Source organism: Medicago sativa, chromosome 1, assembly GCF_051527215.1.
Source record: "Medicago sativa cultivar Bolivia chromosome 1, Bolivia_mono, whole genome shotgun sequence".
Classification (NCBI taxonomy): domain Eukaryota; kingdom Viridiplantae; phylum Streptophyta; class Magnoliopsida; order Fabales; family Fabaceae; genus Medicago; species Medicago sativa.
This window is the reverse complement of record NC_140749.1, coordinates 90,735,908-90,755,981: the sequence shown is the minus strand read 5'-3', so window position 1 is coordinate 90,755,981 and position 20,074 is coordinate 90,735,908. Positions and strand designations below refer to the sequence as shown.

At 33.9% G+C, this 20,074-nt stretch overlaps 2 protein-coding genes across 5 annotated transcripts; one reads left to right on the top strand and one right to left on the bottom strand.

Annotated features, from left to right (window-relative positions):
* Positions 1–2,973: 2,973 nt before the first annotated feature.
* ARG1 (Chaperone DnaJ-domain superfamily protein) lies at positions 2,974–8,949 on the bottom strand. The gene is made up of 12 exons (XM_085740577.1): positions 8,784–8,949; positions 8,388–8,574; positions 7,410–7,533; positions 6,567–6,649; positions 6,373–6,484; positions 6,177–6,281; positions 6,050–6,100; positions 4,858–4,947; positions 4,665–4,773; positions 4,423–4,571; positions 4,285–4,338; positions 2,974–3,677 (listed from the first exon to the last, which is right to left on the bottom strand). The coding sequence occupies exons 2-12, from the start codon at positions 8,510–8,512 to the stop codon at positions 3,435–3,437; spliced, it is 1,245 nt and encodes a 414-aa protein (XP_085596703.1). The 5' UTR covers positions 8,513–8,574; positions 8,784–8,949; the 3' UTR covers positions 2,974–3,434.
* Positions 8,950–11,514: 2,565 nt separating this feature from the next.
* LOC146959041 (Metallo-hydrolase/oxidoreductase superfamily protein) lies at positions 11,515–20,013 on the top strand. 4 transcript variants are annotated; one of them, XM_085740570.1, is made up of 12 exons: positions 11,515–11,788; positions 11,872–12,022; positions 12,799–12,953; positions 13,602–13,784; positions 14,189–14,264; positions 14,790–14,867; positions 16,323–16,408; positions 17,115–17,188; positions 18,220–18,265; positions 18,409–18,518; positions 18,617–18,791; positions 19,669–20,013. In XM_085740570.1, the coding sequence occupies exons 1-12, from the start codon at positions 11,528–11,530 to the stop codon at positions 19,843–19,845; spliced, it is 1,572 nt and encodes a 523-aa protein (XP_085596696.1). In that variant the 5' UTR covers positions 11,515–11,527; the 3' UTR covers positions 19,846–20,013. The 4 variants fall into 4 exon arrangements, with proteins under 4 accessions (XP_085596696.1, XP_085596698.1, XP_085596695.1 ...); XM_085740572.1 differs by having other exon boundaries at positions 19,374–20,013; XM_085740569.1 differs by having other exon boundaries at positions 12,781–12,953.
* Positions 20,014–20,074: the final 61 nt, after the last annotated feature.

Genomic DNA, 20,074 nt, shown 5'->3' with positions numbered 1-20,074 from the left:
ACAACACTACAATTGAACCAACTTAACACTTTGAAACCATTTCCACAGCAAAATGGTTTCATAGTTAAACTCGCAGAAACCATTTACACAGGCAAATGGTTTTGGCATAATTTTTAAACAAAACATACTATAATAAGCACATTTAATCACTCTGAAACTGTTAATTTGACTTCATTTTCCCCAATTCGAAATTAGAATGTAAATTTAGGGTTACACATATGCAGTTACTTTCCAAACTAAACAGAAATGGTTTACAACTAACAAAATCACTTTCAAAACACATTGTAATTATCTCAAAGCACAAGATAAGTTCAAACCTGTTGAAATTTCATTTTTGATGAGTTTTGTTGAGTTTTAAAGTTCAGTTTCAAATAACCGTAATGATGAAGAAGATGCTTGCGTGAAGTTGAGAATACTTGCAGGAAGGTGATGTTGACGATGATGCAATGCGGTGGTGATGATTATCGTGAAAGACGGTGACGGTGGCGGTTATGGTGAAAAAAGTTGGAAATGCGAAGGATGATGATGAAGTCTACAGAAAACGGCGACGGTGATGATGATTGTCAACTACGACGGTGATTATGATGGTGGAAAAGGACGACTGTGATGAAGTTGGTGAACGCCGGTGCCGGAAGTTGTTTCAGGCGACAGTGAAGTTGTTACAGGCGAGAATTGCAGTTTCCGTTGGAGAAAGCAGGTTTTGTTTTGCTCTTAGGTGAAGAAAGCAATTTTAGTGGTGTAGAAAGCAATTTTCGCTTGGGCTTGGTTTAGTGGGCCGGATCCGGTCTGGGCTTATGCATGGTGCATAAGTTTTGCTTATGCACCATAACCACACCCGCTGAATTCATCCAAATCCATTCGACCCATTCCAAACATTTATACATCCATTTTACATGATAAAAAATTATTAACGAGTTAGATTCAATCTAGCTGTTTCATTTTTTTTTTTTTCATAATATACTACTGAATTTCAATTAATCCATTTTTATTTAAACCCAGTAGAGCACCTTAAATGATAATACAAATTTAATTGAATAAAAAAAATTAAAATATAAATTGTACCAAAAAAATTAAAATATAAACAATTTATTTATTTATAAAATTAATTAATATTGTGTTTTAGTAAATGAAACTCATTTACCCAAGAACACTTAGATGAGATGACACAAATCTCTTCTAACTTAACCAAGATCTTAGGTTGCGTGAAACAATTTTTAACGTAACTTTACTTACATCACAATTGAACTCCAGATGACAGGGTTAACAAAACAAAATAGTAAGACACGGAGATAAACTACTTAAAATTAAGTATGCGATGTGCTTATTCTTAAAATAACCATAAACAATTAATTCCTTGGGTTTGTGGCAGATTATCTCTTGGTGAAATATCCTAGAAGATGAGGAAAGAAAGAATGGCTTAACCAATTAAAAAACTATAAGACCCTTGGATTGAAATCAAGAAAATTGTTTAGATTACAAGAAATGGTAAGCATAACTTAGTGTTTATGCTTACTTATTTGTCTGTTTCTAAACAAAGCATCTAAGTAATTGGTATAGTCTCCTAATTTAATATACGATATGATAACGTATCTGCATAAATTTTCTGAAGGCTGAATAGCATTCCATTTTGTAAACTTCCTTATATTCAAAGGTCTGTTTATGTCTTGTGTGTTTGTTCAAAAGTTCAAATCAACCGGAGGAATTATTTATCTATTTTAATAACAACCGATGGAAAATTTTGAATAGTTATTGAGGCTATGTGTAGGTTAGGAATTGAAGGACAACAATCCAGCTAAACCAAGTCAGTGAGTAAGTAACAAAGAGTACAAAAGAAACAAGGCTCAAAGGATTAGGTAATTATTTTTGGCAAGTAACTCAAGTTATGGCTTGTCATTACGTTTCGAGTAGTGTGTAACATACTAAACTTGAAGTTTTTCTTTATTAAAAAAATTAAAAAATAAAATAGCATTTAAGTTTTCACTCGATCCTTCCCTCAATTATCTACACAAACATGACTGCCTTCTTTCCTACTCTACAATCTTAATTTTCTTTTTCATAGAAGTTGCACCTGCACTGCAGGATACAACTTCTCCCTTTTTTCTTTTTTTGAAAAATTAATTTGTTACAAAAGGATAATCTAATTTATAAAATTATGTTGGTGATTAGTATTTAAGCTAGAGACGTACCATCACCACAATTAGCCTGAACAACAACACCCAATAAGTCCAACCGAAGCAACCGCTCTAGTCACTTTCGTTGTGAGCCCTCACAATGAAGAAATCAGTAAGGTAACAAATACGATATCATGTATTCTCTAGACTACAAGGTAGTCAAATATGACAAGTATAGACTTGTTGTCAATTGCGGTGGATGCATGTGGAGGTGTAGAGCATCCCTAATCAAGAAAAGTAAGTTGCGAGAAATCACACACTTAAATGAGATGATACATGTTTACCAGTATCTGTGTTGGTTGCTCACGTTCAAGAAAAGTTTAACAACACAGCCACACAGAAAAGTGTGGTTAGACAAACATTAGGTGTTTGAACGGCTTTACAAAAACTGAGCTATCTCATAATGAACTACCAAGATATCTCTGTTATGAAAACGTTCATGTCAGCATAATCCTAGAATTGCAGATACATCCAACCTACTACTATAAAGGCAATTCGTGGATGAAAGAATTCCTACCACTAGCTTTACTTGAGCTTAGAGATTATTTAGCACTACAGAAGCCCAATGAAACCTTCATGGAGGAAAGAATCCATAGGACGGTTAAATTTTGGGTTGCTGGTATTCACTCCTCGGTCTACACAACTTCAAATTTTCATATTAACACATCAAATACAGAGCAAGATGGAGTAATCAAAAGAGTAACTGAACAAGTCATCTTAGGGGTCTTCTCTCAACACATCAATACAGAGCAAGATGGAGTAATTGCATGTATCAGGCTCTTCCAAAGTAAACAACTCAGAGTAAAACAAATAATATCAAATAAATAATATTTACGCTCTCTGAAAGGAGCAAAATTTTAAAAGTATAACATCTACACTAGCTACTTATTTAGTAATATTTTGTGCCGCAAGGCTTGATAAAGGAAAAGAAGGAAAAAAAATGTCAGTTACAAGAATGAACATATCATTACAGTATCAAAAATATATATGTTGAGGATGCTACAAGGGAATCGGAAAATTTGAGTCTCATTGGACAAAAAATATGGGAAACAGAAAGATACATGTTCTGTATACCTTTGACTGCATCACAAACCAATGAACAAATTAACCAACCAGTTCACAACTTTGAGGAACCAAGCAAATGAAAACATTGTAGACATACACTACACCCAATATATCCACGGGCTGCTTTAAGTTTGATCCCATGACTGATGGTCACTCAAGCATTCTGTGTTCTAAGAGATAAACAAAATGAAGTGTATATTAAATCAACTTCTTATCAGAACCCGAGCCCTTAAGATTGAGGTTGAACCATTTCTTTTTGCCTGATTTATCCTTACTATCTGACCCTCCATCTTCCCCAGGGCTCTCACCTTTGGAATCTTCACCAGAAATTTTGCTAGAACTTCCATTGCTTAAATTACTGCCACTTCCACTAGTGCTGGTTGGCTTGACAATGGTGAAGGTAGAATGGATACCGTCCCTTTGCTTCAGAAGCTCATCTACCTGGGTAACCAGAAAAATAACAGACAAATTACATCATATTGTATTTGTAATTGTAAAAACACCGAAGAGCAGAACACATTTAATGGTAGTGCCAGGGTAAATTATATCAAAAAGTTTTTTTTTTTTTTTTTAACTATTCATTTTCAATTGATATGTTTACAATAACAATTGAAAACAGTGAGAATCTGCAGAAATGGTGAAAACAGGACATATTGAAAACAGGAAATAGTGTGAGAATAGTTTTTCTCTCTAACTTTTTGTGCATCATATATTTTAACATTCATAATGCATATAAAAGACCAAAACAAGGATAAGCATCGTATGGCACAACAGCTGAGTTGTTTCCTTTTCCTCTATTAAATTCTGATAATTGATTGCAATAGCAACATACTATCGGCAAGCCAAGTAAGCCAGGTGAGAAGAATCTGCAACTGATCTAGCTTGCCACAACTTAATGGAGCAGATGGGGTTTTTTCAACTGATGATCAGCTATGCTGTGGGGAATTTACTACTAAAAAAAAATGCAAATGTTTACATTTGTAATTTATTTAAAAAAAAAGAAAAAAGATATGCATTTATAACTGTAGCATGTGTTGGAAGAACTTACAGACTGTTTTTCTTTTGTGTATCTGTCTGTCACTTCCTGATAGCGTGCCAATGCCTGAAACGTATTCAGAAAAGGATCACATTAAGGACCACAAAACAAAGTTCAAGCAAGCTATGAACAACTATAGAAAATAATAACCTTTCTATATTCTGATTCGAATTGCCGTAGCTCATTCCTCTTTCTTAAAATTTGAGCCTCAATATCCTGAAGTTTTTGGGTGGTATCTTCATGTGATTTTGCACATACTGCTTCAATTGTATAGCTAGCAGTCTTAAAGAAGTTATCGCCTAAACAATATCAACTCGAATTGAATTAGTTTACATGAAAAAACATCCCAAGCAAGCAAAAAAAAACAATGAAACAAAATAAATTATTCAGACCATAAACGGCAAATATATGTGTGCCAGGCTTTAGTTCCGAAACTTCACAAGGTTGAAGACCTTCCAACCTTTTAAAGAAAGCCCCCTCAGGATCCTTGGCCATCGCTAACTGCACCACAACACTAAAAGTGACCACCACTTTCCAAACAGCCCGCAACAAAGAAAAGAAACCAAATAGACATAATATCCATACCGCATTCACAGTTGAATCCATTCTGTACACTTGAAAATGTAAGAAATACATTCCAGCAGATGTCACTTTGCCAGTCTTCTCACTATCTTCCTGTATAGACAATTGCATAGATAACTAAATAAACTTCCAATTGTAATTGCACAACTACTACTTCAATAAACTAGTTGTGATTTGTGTGATCTATGAATCAATTTTGAATGGCTTAAGAATTAAATTTAAAGTGCATTTTGTGTTATCTCTTTCTCTGATTTGTTAGTCTAACAGCAAATTACTTTACAAAATCCAGATGATAAAATGTGTTTCACAAGATTTGAAAGTTTGAAGGAATTGATTTTGGTTTTTATCCAGATGATAAAAACAGGAAACACAAGGCCAAAGGCTTATTAGCAGCCACCATAGAAATTCGTGCTGTTATGCTTCTGCATTTGTTGAAATAAAAATACAACCATGTGCAAGGATTGTTATTTAATGCCTAGTGTTTACTAATATTATGCTACAAGACACAAGTAAAAGGGAAATGGAGATGAGGGAGGAGGGAGGGAAGAATTTGAGATATAAGTTAATGGGTAACACTTTGATGATCTAACATTCTAGAGACACAACCATGCTTGAAGAAAACGCCAGTAATATAAAGTTAATAGTCATTTCAATTTTTGGAAGAGGTAAAACCATGGGATATCTGCCTGTGAGATTAATCATCATTCAACTGCAGAAGCGTGAAGGATGTGTTTTTTCCTATTAGAGTTTCTGTGATATCTGAGTCCCATGTTCTCGCCCCAGGTGGTTGGGACTGCTTACAACCTCAACCTACTCATGGTGAGTGTATCAATTTCAATTTAATACCAATATATTTTGGTAAAACAACAAATCGAAGGGAGATGAGGGAGTAAAAGAAGAAGCACTAGGTTAATACTCCCTCCATTCCTTTTTAGTTGTCTGTTTTATGATTATTCACAAATTCCAAGAAAACCAATAAACTTTGTTACTTTTGATTAAATTGTTTACTTTTTCGTATTATACCCTTAACAATATATTATCTCATTACACATATTTCTATCTCTGCAATAAATACTTAAGGGTATAATTGACAAAACAATAATTATTGTTGCATTGAACTTTGACAACAACAAATAAGGGACAAAAATTTCTACAAAAGCAACACTTAAAAAGGAACGTAGGGAGTAAATATTACCTGCAATGCTAAACCATAGCCCCCGTTTGCATCTTGTTCGAAATAGAGCAACTGAAAAACCAGCATTCAATATTACAATCTGATGCCATATTAGCCGGAATCATTGTAAAAAAGGCATCAGTGATACCTTGAATTTGCTTTGTGCAGTTGAAGTAACTCTTACTACAATCCCGGACTCAGCTTGCTGCTCATTTATTGTCACACCAAAAAAATGAGCACATTGCTTCTCTACCTGCAACAAATTGCCATATAAGTGGAATAAGAACAAATAGAAACCAAGAAGATTATTGCATTGCTTCATTCATCATGAAGAATGTACGAACCTTTCCACTGACAGATGTTCCCATTGGAAGGGGTCTGACTGTAACAGTGCCATTCAAAGCTTCTTCAAGAACATTAGCCGAAATGGTAGTCTTGATTGGGACACCCAGCTTGCTGTTACCAAATAAAGTAAGAAACAATGCAGAGCGAAATAATTTTGAAAACAAGCAGTCATACTCATGCTCTAAAACCACACCTGAATAAAGCTGCAAACATTGTGTTCACAGTCCCAAGATTAGATAAATCGATTTCCATGTCCATGCTATCAGCATCAAGTGCCTGATATACATAGGCAAAATAGCTTAAAGTTACATATTAATTAAAAGGAGAGTTGTATCAGGAATAAAAACTGAAACGCAAAAGAGCTTTCGAGGACTATATAGTACTACCGATATATAAAAAAACAAACCATTTACATTAATGCAAGCAGCAGAGTCCGATATATAAAAAGCAAACTATTTACATTAATGCAAGCAGCAGAGTACAAATGAAACTTAAATTTTCAAGAATATACATGACATAATAGTAAAGATAAATGCATGAATTGACCGAAAGGATAGTAATCTATGAAAAGATAGGCAGGAATAACAAAAACAGTACATATGTATAAGGTCTAGTCCGAAACAAATGACTCATGTTTTACAGCTAATATATAAACTCCAATTTTGACTAAATAAATATAATATTTGACGTGGATATATGTCATTCACTCAAATTCCAAGTTGCAGGGAGGCAATATGAATGCATTAGCTCCTCTCTTCTGAGATGTATATGTTGAAAGCATAAGAAAAGATTGCAGGTTCAATTACAGACCATCATAGAAGTAAGATGTCAAGATGGCAAGCTCCCCAGAAAAGGGAAAAAATTATAGTAGTTGAGCAATGCATTTTTTATCTGTTTTCCAAGCTAGATAACTTGGTAAATTTTCCTATGCCCTTAGCCAAAACTTTTGTTTTCATGCTGCCAAAAAGGGAGGGAGAGATAAATCGAAGAAAAGAAGAGCTTTGGATTCACATGGAAAGAAGAGGAAGAAAGTAACCTCAAATCCTGCACTGTCGTACTGCCTTCTCTTTTCTGGGTCAGATAAGATATTATAAGAATATGCAACCTCTTTGAATAGTTCTGAAGCTTCAGGATTGTTGGCATTCTTGTCAGGGTGATACCTGTCAATTATATAGAGATCAGTGTTATCAATTGTGGATAGCAGAGCATAGTGTCCGGCCCTAGAAAAGCTATAGCGAGATAGCGGATAGGGGGATGGCTGCTATTTCAAAATTCCTACACAGTTTAAACAATTTATACTATATACATAAAACTCACAACTAGCTATGACTAATCAGAGGGTGAAAACTGATAGCAGGAGTGAGACAAATTGAGAGAAAAGCCCAAACACTAATCTATAGTATTTGAATTGCAAAATTGCTTCAATACCCCAAGCAAAAGTCATAACCATTCAAATTGAAGGGCTTTCTTAAACTCATTCCAAGGTGCTACTCTAGCAACAGCGACATCTGCTATAACGCCCAATTTTAAGTCATAACCTTAAAATGAGTGTTTTTTCAGGTTTTGGACAGGTTAATTAGGATTTTGGGGTTGTGATGATTTGAATGAGGCAAAAATTTAGAATCTTGTCAGTGGCAACCTTAGGTAATTCGATTATGCTGTTGTTTTTTTCGATCCTAAAGTTTCTGTTGAGTGCAATTCGAATTATTGTAGAGCCCAGACATAGTAATTTGAATTACAAAGGTAAAATGTCTATAAAAAACAGATTTTTATAAAAAACTGAATCTTTAGGAAACATAAAGACTAAAGGTTGGTGCCTTTAGGGAGAGGGATTAGGGTTCTTATGTTGAGTGTTGATGACCTTCAAAATCTAGGGTTCTACAGTTGTACTAATGGTATATCATTTAACATAAGAAATTGAAAAAAATAAGCATTGAATTATGCAGAGACAAGCAATTAAATGAGTAAAAAGCGAAAAATGAGGTAGAAAGTGAAAAAGGGAAAAGAGACTGACTTGAGAGCAAGTTTTCTGTAAGCGGTTTTAATTTCCTGATCGGATGATTCCTTGGAAACGCCTAAAACTTCGTAAGGGTCACGTCGAATTGCTGGTGCAGACGTTCCTTCCATCTTTTGATCCATAGACCTGAAGCCTCTCTTTCTCTTTATCTTTATCTTTCTATTCGAACAACACGGAGTAGTAGCTGTTGAATGAAAAAAGGTAGAATTGAGCTTTTTTGAGGGTTTGGGAAAACTACTGCTATTACTATGACATGGTATTGTATTGTATTGTTTGACCAAATAAGTGGTTTGTTCAATTGAATTGAATTGAATAGTAATAATCGAATTCAAAAAAGGGAAAAGAGAGAGATTATGGGTGGCACGCGATTCAAAGTGGCATTGGATCGGTTACCTCGGAATGTGTTTGTTAGGGATCTGAATTCTGAAAGAAAGAAAGAAAGAAACAGGTCAATTAGAAAAAAGAGAGATTGCGTTTTGAATTCAAGAACACAAGAAACTGGTTTGGTTTCGCTAGAGTCAGGTTGCTTCTGTAAGACCAAGTTGCGAGATGGCGTCCTTTTTTTTTTTTTTTACTTAATTTTATTTATACATTCAAAATGCTCAATGGCCATCCCAATGCTGCTTTGGTTTAATTATTTTTTCTTGTTTTCTCAAAATATAAACTAGTAAGTACACTTTGCTAAGACACTTTGGATTGGACCCCCTTTTTTTTAAATAAAAAAAAACAGCTATTATTTTTTTTTACAAATAAAAATAATAATAATAATAGTGATGCATAAATGTGTACATAAATATCTTTATATTTTTTTATTAAAATATTCGTGATTTGTGACATGTCAAAATATTTAATTCAAAATTACTTACGTGGTTGATTTTTTTTTATATAATCCAATTGGATTTCTATGGGCCTGTTTGGTTTGGCTTCTGAGAAGCAATTCTAGCCCAAAATCAATTCTCTACAGTACCAAAAGCAATTCTAGCCAAAAACAACGTGTTTGGTTCAGCTTTTCAGAATTGCTTTTATCCTCCAAAAGCAATTCTCCATGAAGCTACAAATCCTAGCTTCTAGCTTTTCTAGAATCAATTCTCCTTGAACAACGTGTATAGGTTTGTATATTTTATTATTACAACATGTTATTTTACTTTATTGCCCTTTATCAATTCTCATTCTTTATCAATTCTCCTTTAGCTATGTCTATTTTAGTAATTATACATTCAAAAGCAATTCTACATAATTGCATCCAAACATAAATCATTCTGTTTAATCAATTCTACATAATTGTATCCAAACATAAATCAATTCTCTCAGAATCAATTCTGTCAGAATCAATTCTATCAGAATCAATTTTCTCAGAATCAATTATATTCAAAGCTGAACCAAACGGGCACTATGATGTTGACCACAGTTATCCACGGAACAACGACCAAATCAAACAACCGTCTAAACCTGTCCTTAAAAGAGACCCCACTTAACCACGGGTCTGTCCAAAAAAATGTATTGACCCAACCTATCACTTGTCGAACATTGTAATTGAACCAACTTCCAATCCCTAAACCAATTTCGTTCGTTACCTTCGCAACACCGACATATACCTTATTTCTTCTTTTGTCGCCTCTTAGTAACAACATAAGCCTTGATCAATTTACCGACAACACAACACAAGGAATGAGATGGTTAACCCCTATGGAAACACAAACCAACCCAACTCCCAACCTTTAAGTCATAAAACTATAGAAAATTGCTATTGCTACAACACAAGGCTCTTTCCCGTGTATACAAAGCTACTCGAAACATCTAATAAAAACTTGACTCACAACATATCCTCAGTTTAGTTTGCAAGATTGGCAAATAACATTCACACAAGTTCCTTGATAACAACGCTCTCTCCTTGAATTCGAAAAACATTAAATTATAATTAGGCCTAAATCATGTCATACACACTATTTTATAAAGAAAGTTTAATTTGTTTATACTACCTCCGTTCCTTTTTAATTGTCACATTTTGACATTTTACACAAACCAATACAATGAATAATTGTTTCTACTTTTGATGCAATAAGTTATACTTTTACTATAATGACCTTATTAATTTAACATCTCATTTCATATATTTCTCTCTCCGCAATAAATAACAAAGGATAATATTGGTAAAACAACATTTAATGATGCATTGAACTTTGAAAGTGACAGTTAAATAGGAACAAAAATTTTCTCCAAAAGAGACACTTAAAAAGGAACGGAGGGAGTATTGAAGATTAGTCAACACTGATGATTTAGTGAGAAAAAACATATAAAATCAAATGGTTTATTCATCTAAACATAGAGTTAGATTAACTATACAGTTGAGTTCAAGTAGTTAATGAGCTCTAAAAACAAATTGTTGAAAATAACCCAAATTTAATCTATGAACATATCAATAAATTCTTGCTCAAACTATACTTATTTTGTGGTCGAACTCAAGATTAGATGTCATTCCATAACACTCAAGATTAGGTTCCCTTAAGACCAGTGGCGGTTCTTGGTGGAAGCCCACGACTCCCCTCACTAAAAAAATAATAAATATTTTATAATGGAAATTACCAAAATACCCTTAATATATTTGGAAATTTAGGATGCCTGGCACCTCAGTCTCACACGACATCCCACCCCAGTACTCTCTTCGCAGTTAGGCTGGTTTTGATTCTCTATGGCCAGGATAGACTATGGAGTTGGTAGATAATAATTTGAAGCTTCTTACGTTGGAGCTGCTGTGGTGATGGTTTTTGGATGAAATTTATGAATTTCAATTATAATTATAATATTTAGTTAATATTGCTCGCTTCCCCCAATATTTTTGGCAAGATCCGTCACCGCTTAAAACACTTGTTAAGAAGATAAAAATAGAAATAGTTGATTGGTTTAATGAAACAAAAATCAATTTCTAAAGTTCGGTAGAATGAATGTACTACTATAATTTTCAACATAAAATTTATCAAATGGTCTTATAAGGCTATTTGTTAGCATAAAACATAAAACTAAACTGAGGTGGAACTAATTAAACGGTTATTAAATGATGTAATAAAAGTTTAGTTGGTTGTATAGCACACTAGTTAAAAACTTATCGCTCAACCAACTCGTTTTCAGTTTCTTGGACAATGGCAACTCACAAACTCGCTTTGATCATTCAAAATCCTTCAAACGAAAACGATTTTCTCCTCGTTAAGCAATCACGTCCTCCCAAATTCAACGACGAAGAATACGACTCTTTCCTCGATTCTGATCTCTGGGACTTACCTTCAGTGCAGTTGAATCCACTGCAACCACAATCGGACCCACCGGTTGAGGTAGAAATTTCGGTATCACATTCCGATGAGTTCAATTTCAGTGAATTCAATATCCGTTCCGCTCTAAACGAGGTAGTGCTCTTGAATTTTGGTTTGTTTTGATTTATTGAGCTGAAAATAGTTATGAATTTGGTGTTTAATTGTTTTGTGATTAGGTTTTTGGAGAGTTAGGGTTTGGAATTGTTGAAAGAGGAGAGTGGAAGTTTCATAAGTATGTAAAGGAACCTGCGTTTGGACCTGGTTTACCTGTTAACACCGTTTTCATTGCTGGGAAGCTTGTAGATGATGAGATCAAGGACTTTTCAGGTTTGCTTGTTTTTCAAGTTTATATTGTTTTATTTGTAGAAATGTATGAATTGCGATATGTGGTAGAAATGTGTAGGAATCACGTTAGGAAGATGTACTAGTTGCGTATTTGTGATTATAACTGTAGGAATAAATAACTGAGAAAATGAAGAGAAATGAACAAAAAATGAGAGAAAGTAAAATTGGTTCAGAGAGAGAGAGAGAGTGAATCTGTTTATTGGCCCCGTTTTTTAGTAAAAAAAAAAATCACTTTTGTCATCTTTAAGTGTTTTGTTTAGGATTTTTAGAAAAATCATTTTATCAAAAAAATCTATTTTGACTATAAAATGAAAAACTATTAGGATTAGCTTTTCTCAAAATCTATTTTTTTCAAACATAAGGAGGTAAGGCATGAAATAGTTAAAAATCATTTTTTTAAAAAGTGATTTTTTTTGGATAGGAAACAAACACAAACAGCTTCGAAGTTCATGTGCTAACATGTTAATTTTCTTTTTACTTCTACTGAATAAATGGTGGCCGATTGATGTTCTAGTGAACAAAAACTGAGACCATTTCTATTTTGCAAATGTTTTAACCACCAATGAATTCTCTTTTTAGTGTAGTATCTGTAAGAGGTGCAGGTTGTTTACATGAAATCATTAATTAAGTCAATGTGAATGTTTACTTGCATGCATTGTTGATCTCTGCTTTCATTCTCATTATTATCTATAAAGTTTATATATGTCAACGCTTTCATTCTCATTATTATCAATGTGAAGCTATAACTCTATATACAGATTCATATAAATGGATGTCCATTCAAAGCTGTCTTAACCAGCTTCTGGAAGCAATTCCACATGGTGATCGTGTTGGACCATTGGTAGTTGTCGGTCTTGTAAATGACTCGTCTGTCTCTGCAAACTGGGAATCCCCTCCAGCCATCAACTGTCAGGTTTTTTTATTTTTTTATTTTTTTTATTTTTTTAATTTGCTTTCTTTCAATGGTTGGACATTTATTGGGAATTGCAATTTCAGAAACACGGAAGTAGTGATATAGGAGAAGCTTTGTTTATAATCAGGACAAGAATTTCTAATGACCTATAAACCACTTATTTTTAGTGGAGGTTCTACAAGATATTGTTAAAGTAAATCTCATGAAGACTAACAATCTACATAGGCACTGATTATCCAATCCCGATCATGTCTTTTATTCTAAAAGGTTATCAACCTCCCTCAGCAATGCATATACAGTTCTCCAGAAAGAAAAAAAAGGAGATGCAAATGCTCTAATGTTGAGATTTGACATATGATTTGCTTACTAGGTTTTCACTACCCTCCTACATGCATGCACTGGTAAATGTGCTAACTCACTTTCTTGACTGTTTCTGGGTTAAAAGGATAAAACCGTCCTCCAGATCAGCAAGATGTTGCTACACAAAAGTTACATCTTCAATTTATTTATTCATATTCAAATATTATAGCTTTTAGTTCAATATTCATGCACATGGAAAGGAGATAGAGGAAGCATTTTTTTTTCAAAGTCATTATGTAATTTATGTTAATAATCTGTTACAGATGGAAGATTTATTTTCATTTTCAGGAGTATCCGACTGGTGTTATACTTATTCCTATGGGAAGCAGGACAGCGAAGCCTTTTCACACAACAAACTTGGTGGTGTTTGCACCTGAAAATGTTCCAAATGCTTCCAAGGATGATCAACTTATTGCTTGTGGAGATGCACTGATAGTTGATCCAGGATGTCTGTCAGAATTCCATGGAGAGGTTATACTTCCGCATGCAGTTAATACATGCCATTTTAGCCTTCAAACAATGTTTTATCTTTCTGTTTCCTGTTTCATGCTCATGAGATGGATTTAACTTCATACTTCATACTAGATCATACTGCCATGCTGCCATGACTACTTAGTAATTAGTATATTGGCATTATTTATTGACAGAAAAAACAATAGCTAGTCCTATTTGTTTGAATTTCTGATCTAATTTTTTCCTGCTCAGATTTGAGCTGTGACTTTTGAGGAATTTATTAGATGTGATTTTTGACGTTTCACTCTGCTCTCCCGCCATGTCATATTTTCTATAAAAGTTGTCAATTTTCACATCATCTGCTTTTGGAATTTATTTTTTTTCCAATTAATTCTTAGCATGTTACTCTGTAATATTTTCAGCTAAAGAAAATTGTTACTGCTTTGCCAAGAAGACTAGTGGTCTTTGTCACCCATCATCACCGTGACCATGTAGATGGTAAGTCTTTGCTAAAAATTTAGTAAGTTTTAGTTCTTTTATAGTCAAGTTATGCTATGAGTGAGTATACACCATAATGGTGAGTTAGTCATAAAAACCAAGAGTATTGCTAGCAATACTCTCTCCACCACTCACTTTCTTATTGGCTTGAATCATGGCGGGTCTACTTTGGAAATGGGTTCCACTCAAAGTGGTGGGTCATAGAATGGTTTCATCCAATAAGAGAATGAGTGTTGAAGAGAGTGTCCCTAGCATTCCTCAAAAACTAATCCTTTTTACTTGTTTTCTGCACCAAAACTAAGTCAGAACCAAAAGGCAGCAAGACATACTCTTATATTTTTTTAGTTCTGCATTCAAGTGTATTTTTCATGATTCATCATGTTTTCTCCTATTCTGGCAAAAACTATTGTCTGTGATGGATACATTATCGAACTTGAAAGCTTACGCTTAAAATGTTTTAATTTTAATAAATTAAATTGTGAGTATAGTATTGCTATTCTAGTGTATTTTCACCTTTTATGACAGGTCTCTCAGTCATACAGAAGTGCAATCCTGATGCTATTTTGTTAGCGCATGAGAATACCATGAGACGCATAAGTAAAGGTTATAATGTTCATTTTTCTTGTTTCAATTTTTCAGTAAAGTTTTTGTAGTCATTTTGCAAACATGTGATTTCGTTTCTAGTTTTGTATCAACTCAACAAGGAGAAATAATTCTCCTCCATAGTTTTCCTCTCAGAACACAACTTTCACCCAGTTCTCACATCTAAATTTCTAAATGCACCGATTCTATCTTGATCCTGCTAATGTAACCCTAAAATCTAACTATCCATCTCCTTGATTGATATTACTGCAACTAACTTAACAGAGATCTATCTGTCTAACTAGCTTTGACCCCATTCCCATATTTTGGTCCTATTAAGTATGGATTAAAAAAAAAAAATTATGTCCCTAAACTATGTCCCTACTATGTCCCTAAACACTTAAGTACATACATCCATGGTGAAATAAAATAACAAAATCTAACTATCCATCTCCTTGATTGATATTACTGCAACTAACTTAACAGAGATCTATCTGTCTAACTAGCTTTGACCCCATTCCCATATCTTGGTCCTATTAAGTATGGATTAAAAAAAAAAATTATGTCCCTAAACCTAAACTATGTCCCTAAACACTTAAGTACATACATAACTATGTCCCTAAACACTTAAGTACATACATCCATGGCCTATTAAGTATGGATTAAAAAAAAAAATTATGTCCCTAAACCTAAACTATGTCCCTAAACACTTAAGTACATACATAACTATGTCCCTAAACACTTAAGTACATACATCCATGGTGAAATAAAATAACATTTTATTAGTATTCCAAATTGTTATTAGTATTCCAAATTGTTAAAATTTGGGGCCCAACTCATCCTTACAAAACCGGCTTGTAAGGTGAGGAGTGCCTCCTCTTTATAAACTATTCTCAAGAGTCCGATCTATCCGATGTGGGACTAAATCCACCCCCTCAAAGCCAACACAATGAAGGTGTTGGAGGCTGCAATGAAGGCTAACCAAAGGTCGCAATTTAGGCGACTAGGGGCGGACCGCAATTAAGGCGGAATTTCCAACACAGATTGACTGTAATTGAATTATCTTTCATCTTTTTTTCTTTCTTTTTCTGTCATTTTCATACATTCTTTTGGGGCTTAAGTTAATACTATAGACATTCTACTAATGCATGTAGGAGATATTCTTTCCAGTTAAATTGGCCCATAAATGAATACCTGACATACAATACAACCTATGACTATTTGTCGTTAAATATAACTGGAAAATAAAACAATGAGAGAGAAGTGTGATATTTAACTTCCTTTTGCTTATGAAAGTAAATTTGATTTTTACAATACATAAGAAAGCTTGGATGCACAGTTCTATGCTGTTATATCAGTCTTTTAGACTTATATTTTTCAGATTTTCTTTTAATTTTTCTTATAGTTTTTTAAACTCTAACCCTAAATAACTTCACCATGCCAATAAATTGATATTGTGATTTTTTATGATTACAGATGATTGGTCACTCGACTATACCTCGGTTACTGGAGATGAAGACATTTACATTGGTGGTCAGAAACTGAAAGTTATTTTTGCACCGGTATTTTTGACATGTATTATCCTTCTTTTACAGATTATAGCATGTTCCGGTCTATCATCTTTCATGTACTGTGTAGTTGGGTTGTAATAACTTCAATTTCTTGACCTGGGCTCCATAATATACGTTTGAAAATTTTGCTTTAAGATGTATGACCAGGATAATGATATATTTGCTTCTCTTTTTTGACATTACCTTATAGGATGGTGAATTTTCACCAAATATATGTTAAAATCGCCAGAAAAAAACTCTGATGTGTCTTATTTTAATACATTAAGCTTTGGTAGAATTGGTTCTTAAGATGGTAAGTAACCTCTTGAAACAACAAATCCGTGCTTTGTCCGTGCTTCAAATCCAGTGCTTTTTGCATGAAGATTGTCTCAGAGGTGTAAACCAAATAACATCCATGACCATCGCCCAGTAACTCTTTCAAGTTTGAATTGATTCTTGACAAAATAACCTTATTACATAGTACTGGAATTTTAACTGAGTATGTATTGGAATCATAAATCTGGGGATTTTTTTTTTTATAAAATTGGTTTTGTTTAGGGTTTGAATTCTTAACTCTTTTAAGGTTGAATCGATTCTTGACAAAATAAAAAAACTATCTCAAACCATATTAAACTCTACTTGAATTCTTAATTAAGTTTGTAGAAAATTATAAAATTGGTTTTATTTTCTGCTGAAGGTTAAATTCTTTTTGTTACAGGGACATACAGATGGCCATATGGCATTGCTTCATGTGAATACACATTCCTTGATTGTAGGTGATCATTGTGTCGGGTAAGATTCCATCCAATACCCGTACACACATTAAACAAGATGGACATAATATACGTTCATACATGACATGAAAAGCAATTCTTCTTATCACGTATACGTACACATTCAAATTTCATTAATCATGTATTTATGCATATTTGGGTTGCTATGGAACTTTCCAGTTTTCGTTGGACTGTTGTGGATACTTGAAATTTTAGTAAACTATTTCTTCTGTTACGATGTTTTTCTTCTCTTCTAAGAATGCATGGGGAGTTTTTTCTGCAGTAGGTTATTCTGATTACTAATTGTGTCTATTATTTGATTACAAACAAAAAGAATATCTATTAAACAAGTTGGCGAAGTTTTATAGTTTATGAATTACGATCTTGAAAATTAACTTAATTTGCTTTCATAAAATAAAGATTGTGTTAGCTACACTGGAAAATTATTGAGGGAGATAGATGAACCCTCGGACATGCATTACATTGGGAAGAGAATCTGGTATCAATGATGTCAGTTATATAAAACTGATGTTAAGACAAATTAGACTAATTATTGACAGCCAATGCAATAACTAATGTGCTACTGACAATTTAGCCGAGAGAAACATTGGTCTCTAGTTTGAAACCGAGCTTGGGAATGCAACAACATTACAACTGTCGAGAAAGAGAGCATTGTGCCCATGTGATTCTACCCAGCTCAAGAGATTAGCCTCTCTCCACAGCTGTGCATGGGGGCTACCCTATTTATACTAAAAGAAAAAGATACAGAGAAAAGCACATATATGCTAACAATCATAAGAGGATCAATCTGTTTGTTTTACCTCTGCAAAAATGTTCTTTTCAAAATTTATAGGGAATAGATGTTCTACCTTGTTCTGATCTAGGGAGAGAAATGATTTGGCTTTGGCATGCTAATTTCTTCAAATTATCCAATGTCAGCCATATAATTTTCTCTTTCAGTTCCAATATTTTCTTAGCCGTATATCATTTTCAATGTTCTATAGTGTTAATTACTCCACTCTACTAACATATTAATTCATTTTGTCTCAGTCAGGGAAGTGCTCTTTTGGACATAAATTCTGGTGGAAATATGTCTGTAAGTGTGAAAAGAATGGTGCATTCTCTGCAACTTAGAGATTAAAGTTCATTTAAAAGAGCAACCATTAATAAAAGAAGATACTAGTATTAATAAAGCACCATATTCAACATATTTTTGCCTAATACTATTGTCATATACAGGAATACTTCAAAACCACATACAAATTTCTGGAGCTTTCACCACGTGCACTGATACCTATGCATGGGAGAGTTAATGTCTGGCCAAAACAGATGTTGTGCGAATATCTAAAGTATCAATGATTTCCTTTGACAGAACAATTTAGTAGTTGTAGTTGGGATTTTATTCATGGTCACCAACTCTGAGGATGGTTATAATAATTATTTTCAGGAATCGTAGGAGTAGAGAAGCTGCTATCTTAAAAGCTATTGAAGGTGGAGCAAAAACATTGTTTGACATTGTTGCCTATGTATATTCTAATGTTGACCGACGTGCCTGGATTCCTGCATCATCAAATGTTAGGCTCCATGTGGACCATTTGGCCGAGCAACATAAACTACCAAAGGTAATCTAATATGCTTCCATCTTCAAACACCCGAAACATCTTTGAGAAATCCTTAGTACAACATATTGGTGAAAACCCCACCTTGCATGGGCGCATAACTGCATAAGGCCTGTGACTTCTGGCCTTTTCAGCTTTCTTTCTCTGGTTCTCGGCATTTGAATTCACTGCGTCTCTCCCTATAGTCTCCCTTTACAGAGATTTTTACTTGCTTTGGGACTATCACACCACTTTATTAAGTCACAAATAAATTATTATTGGCTTAAATGCACTTTTGGTTTCCCTATTTTAAAAAAAGGAAGTTTTGGTCCCCATATTTGAAAATTGGTTTTTTGGTCCTTCATCTCATTTTTGGGTCATTTTTTATGATGTGGCCTATTCATTTATGACGTGACACTGCTTATTAGGCAACATTGAGTATCCATGTCAGCAAAAATATGCATAATAAGCGCCGCCATGTCATAAATGAAAATGACACATCATCAATGAAACTTGGACAATATTGTAAAGCAAACATATTTGAATTAGTGACATACTAACGTTCCAAATTCAATGATACTTGGATAATTTCTTGAGAATGTGCAGGATTTCTGTCTAGAAACTTTCAATTCCAGTTTGGTTGCATTTGCTGACAACTTGGGTAAATTATAGATGTGTACAGCAGCAGTGGGTGGCTCACTGACTACCCGCTTCCATTAAATTTTACCTGATAAAATTTGCAGCTCTATCCTCAAAGTCCGTTGTTTGCGCTGAAATGGCCCTGTATAACAGGAACTGCATGCTATCTTTTTTTGTAAAATATATATACCCTGTTGAGAGGAATTGCTTGTGAGATTGGATGTTATTGTCGAAACTGACTGAACATGCTGCATCTACCTAGGAATTTTCAATCCAGAATTTCAAAAATACCTGTGGACTGCATTTTCTATCGCGATGGATATGGGGTTACACCAATTGCAGCTTACATCCAAGGAAATCTTCATTTCTTATTGCTGGTGTTCTGGTTGGCATTGCTGTATTGGTGCATTGTACTGGCAAAACCGAATTCACGAAATAGACATTGCCTATCTTAGTCATAGTTTAAATTGAGCTTCTATGTAAAGATGATATGATGTTACTGGAAGTATTCTAAGAGATTTCAGATGTGATTGAACTGTTTCTAGCTGTTTGTTATTAATGTACTGGGAAGTTATTTTAATATGATTATTGGTGCAATTTGAATGAATAGAGTAATAATGGTTGAACATCCCCAACTCTGACAAAGTCTTGGCTAGACACTCTTGGTT

What these genes read in the sequence shown, in the direction of transcription:
- ARG1 (XM_085740577.1), bottom strand. Translation starts at nt 8,512, where the DNA reads ATGGATCAAAAGATGGAAGGAACGTCTGCACCAGCAATTCGACGTGAC. An exon ending in ACGACAGTGCAGGATTTGAG is followed by an intron (nt 6,650 to 7,409) that starts GTTACTTTCTTC and finishes TATGTATATCAG; the next exon opens with GCACTTGATGCTGATAGCAT. An exon ending in ACATATATTTGCCGTTTATG is followed by an intron (nt 4,572 to 4,664) that starts GTCTGAATAATT and finishes GATATTGTTTAG; the next exon opens with GCGATAACTTCTTTAAGACT.
- LOC146959041 (XM_085740569.1), top strand. Translation starts at nt 11,528, where the DNA reads ATGGCAACTCACAAACTCGCTTTGATCATTCAAAATCCTTCAAACGAA. An exon ending in GTAGGTGATCATTGTGTCGG is followed by an intron (nt 17,189 to 18,219) that starts GTAAGATTCCAT and finishes ATTTTGTCTCAG; the next exon opens with TCAGGGAAGTGCTCTTTTGG. An exon ending in ATTCTGGTGGAAATATGTCT is followed by an intron (nt 18,266 to 18,408) that starts GTAAGTGTGAAA and finishes TGTCATATACAG; the next exon opens with GAATACTTCAAAACCACATA.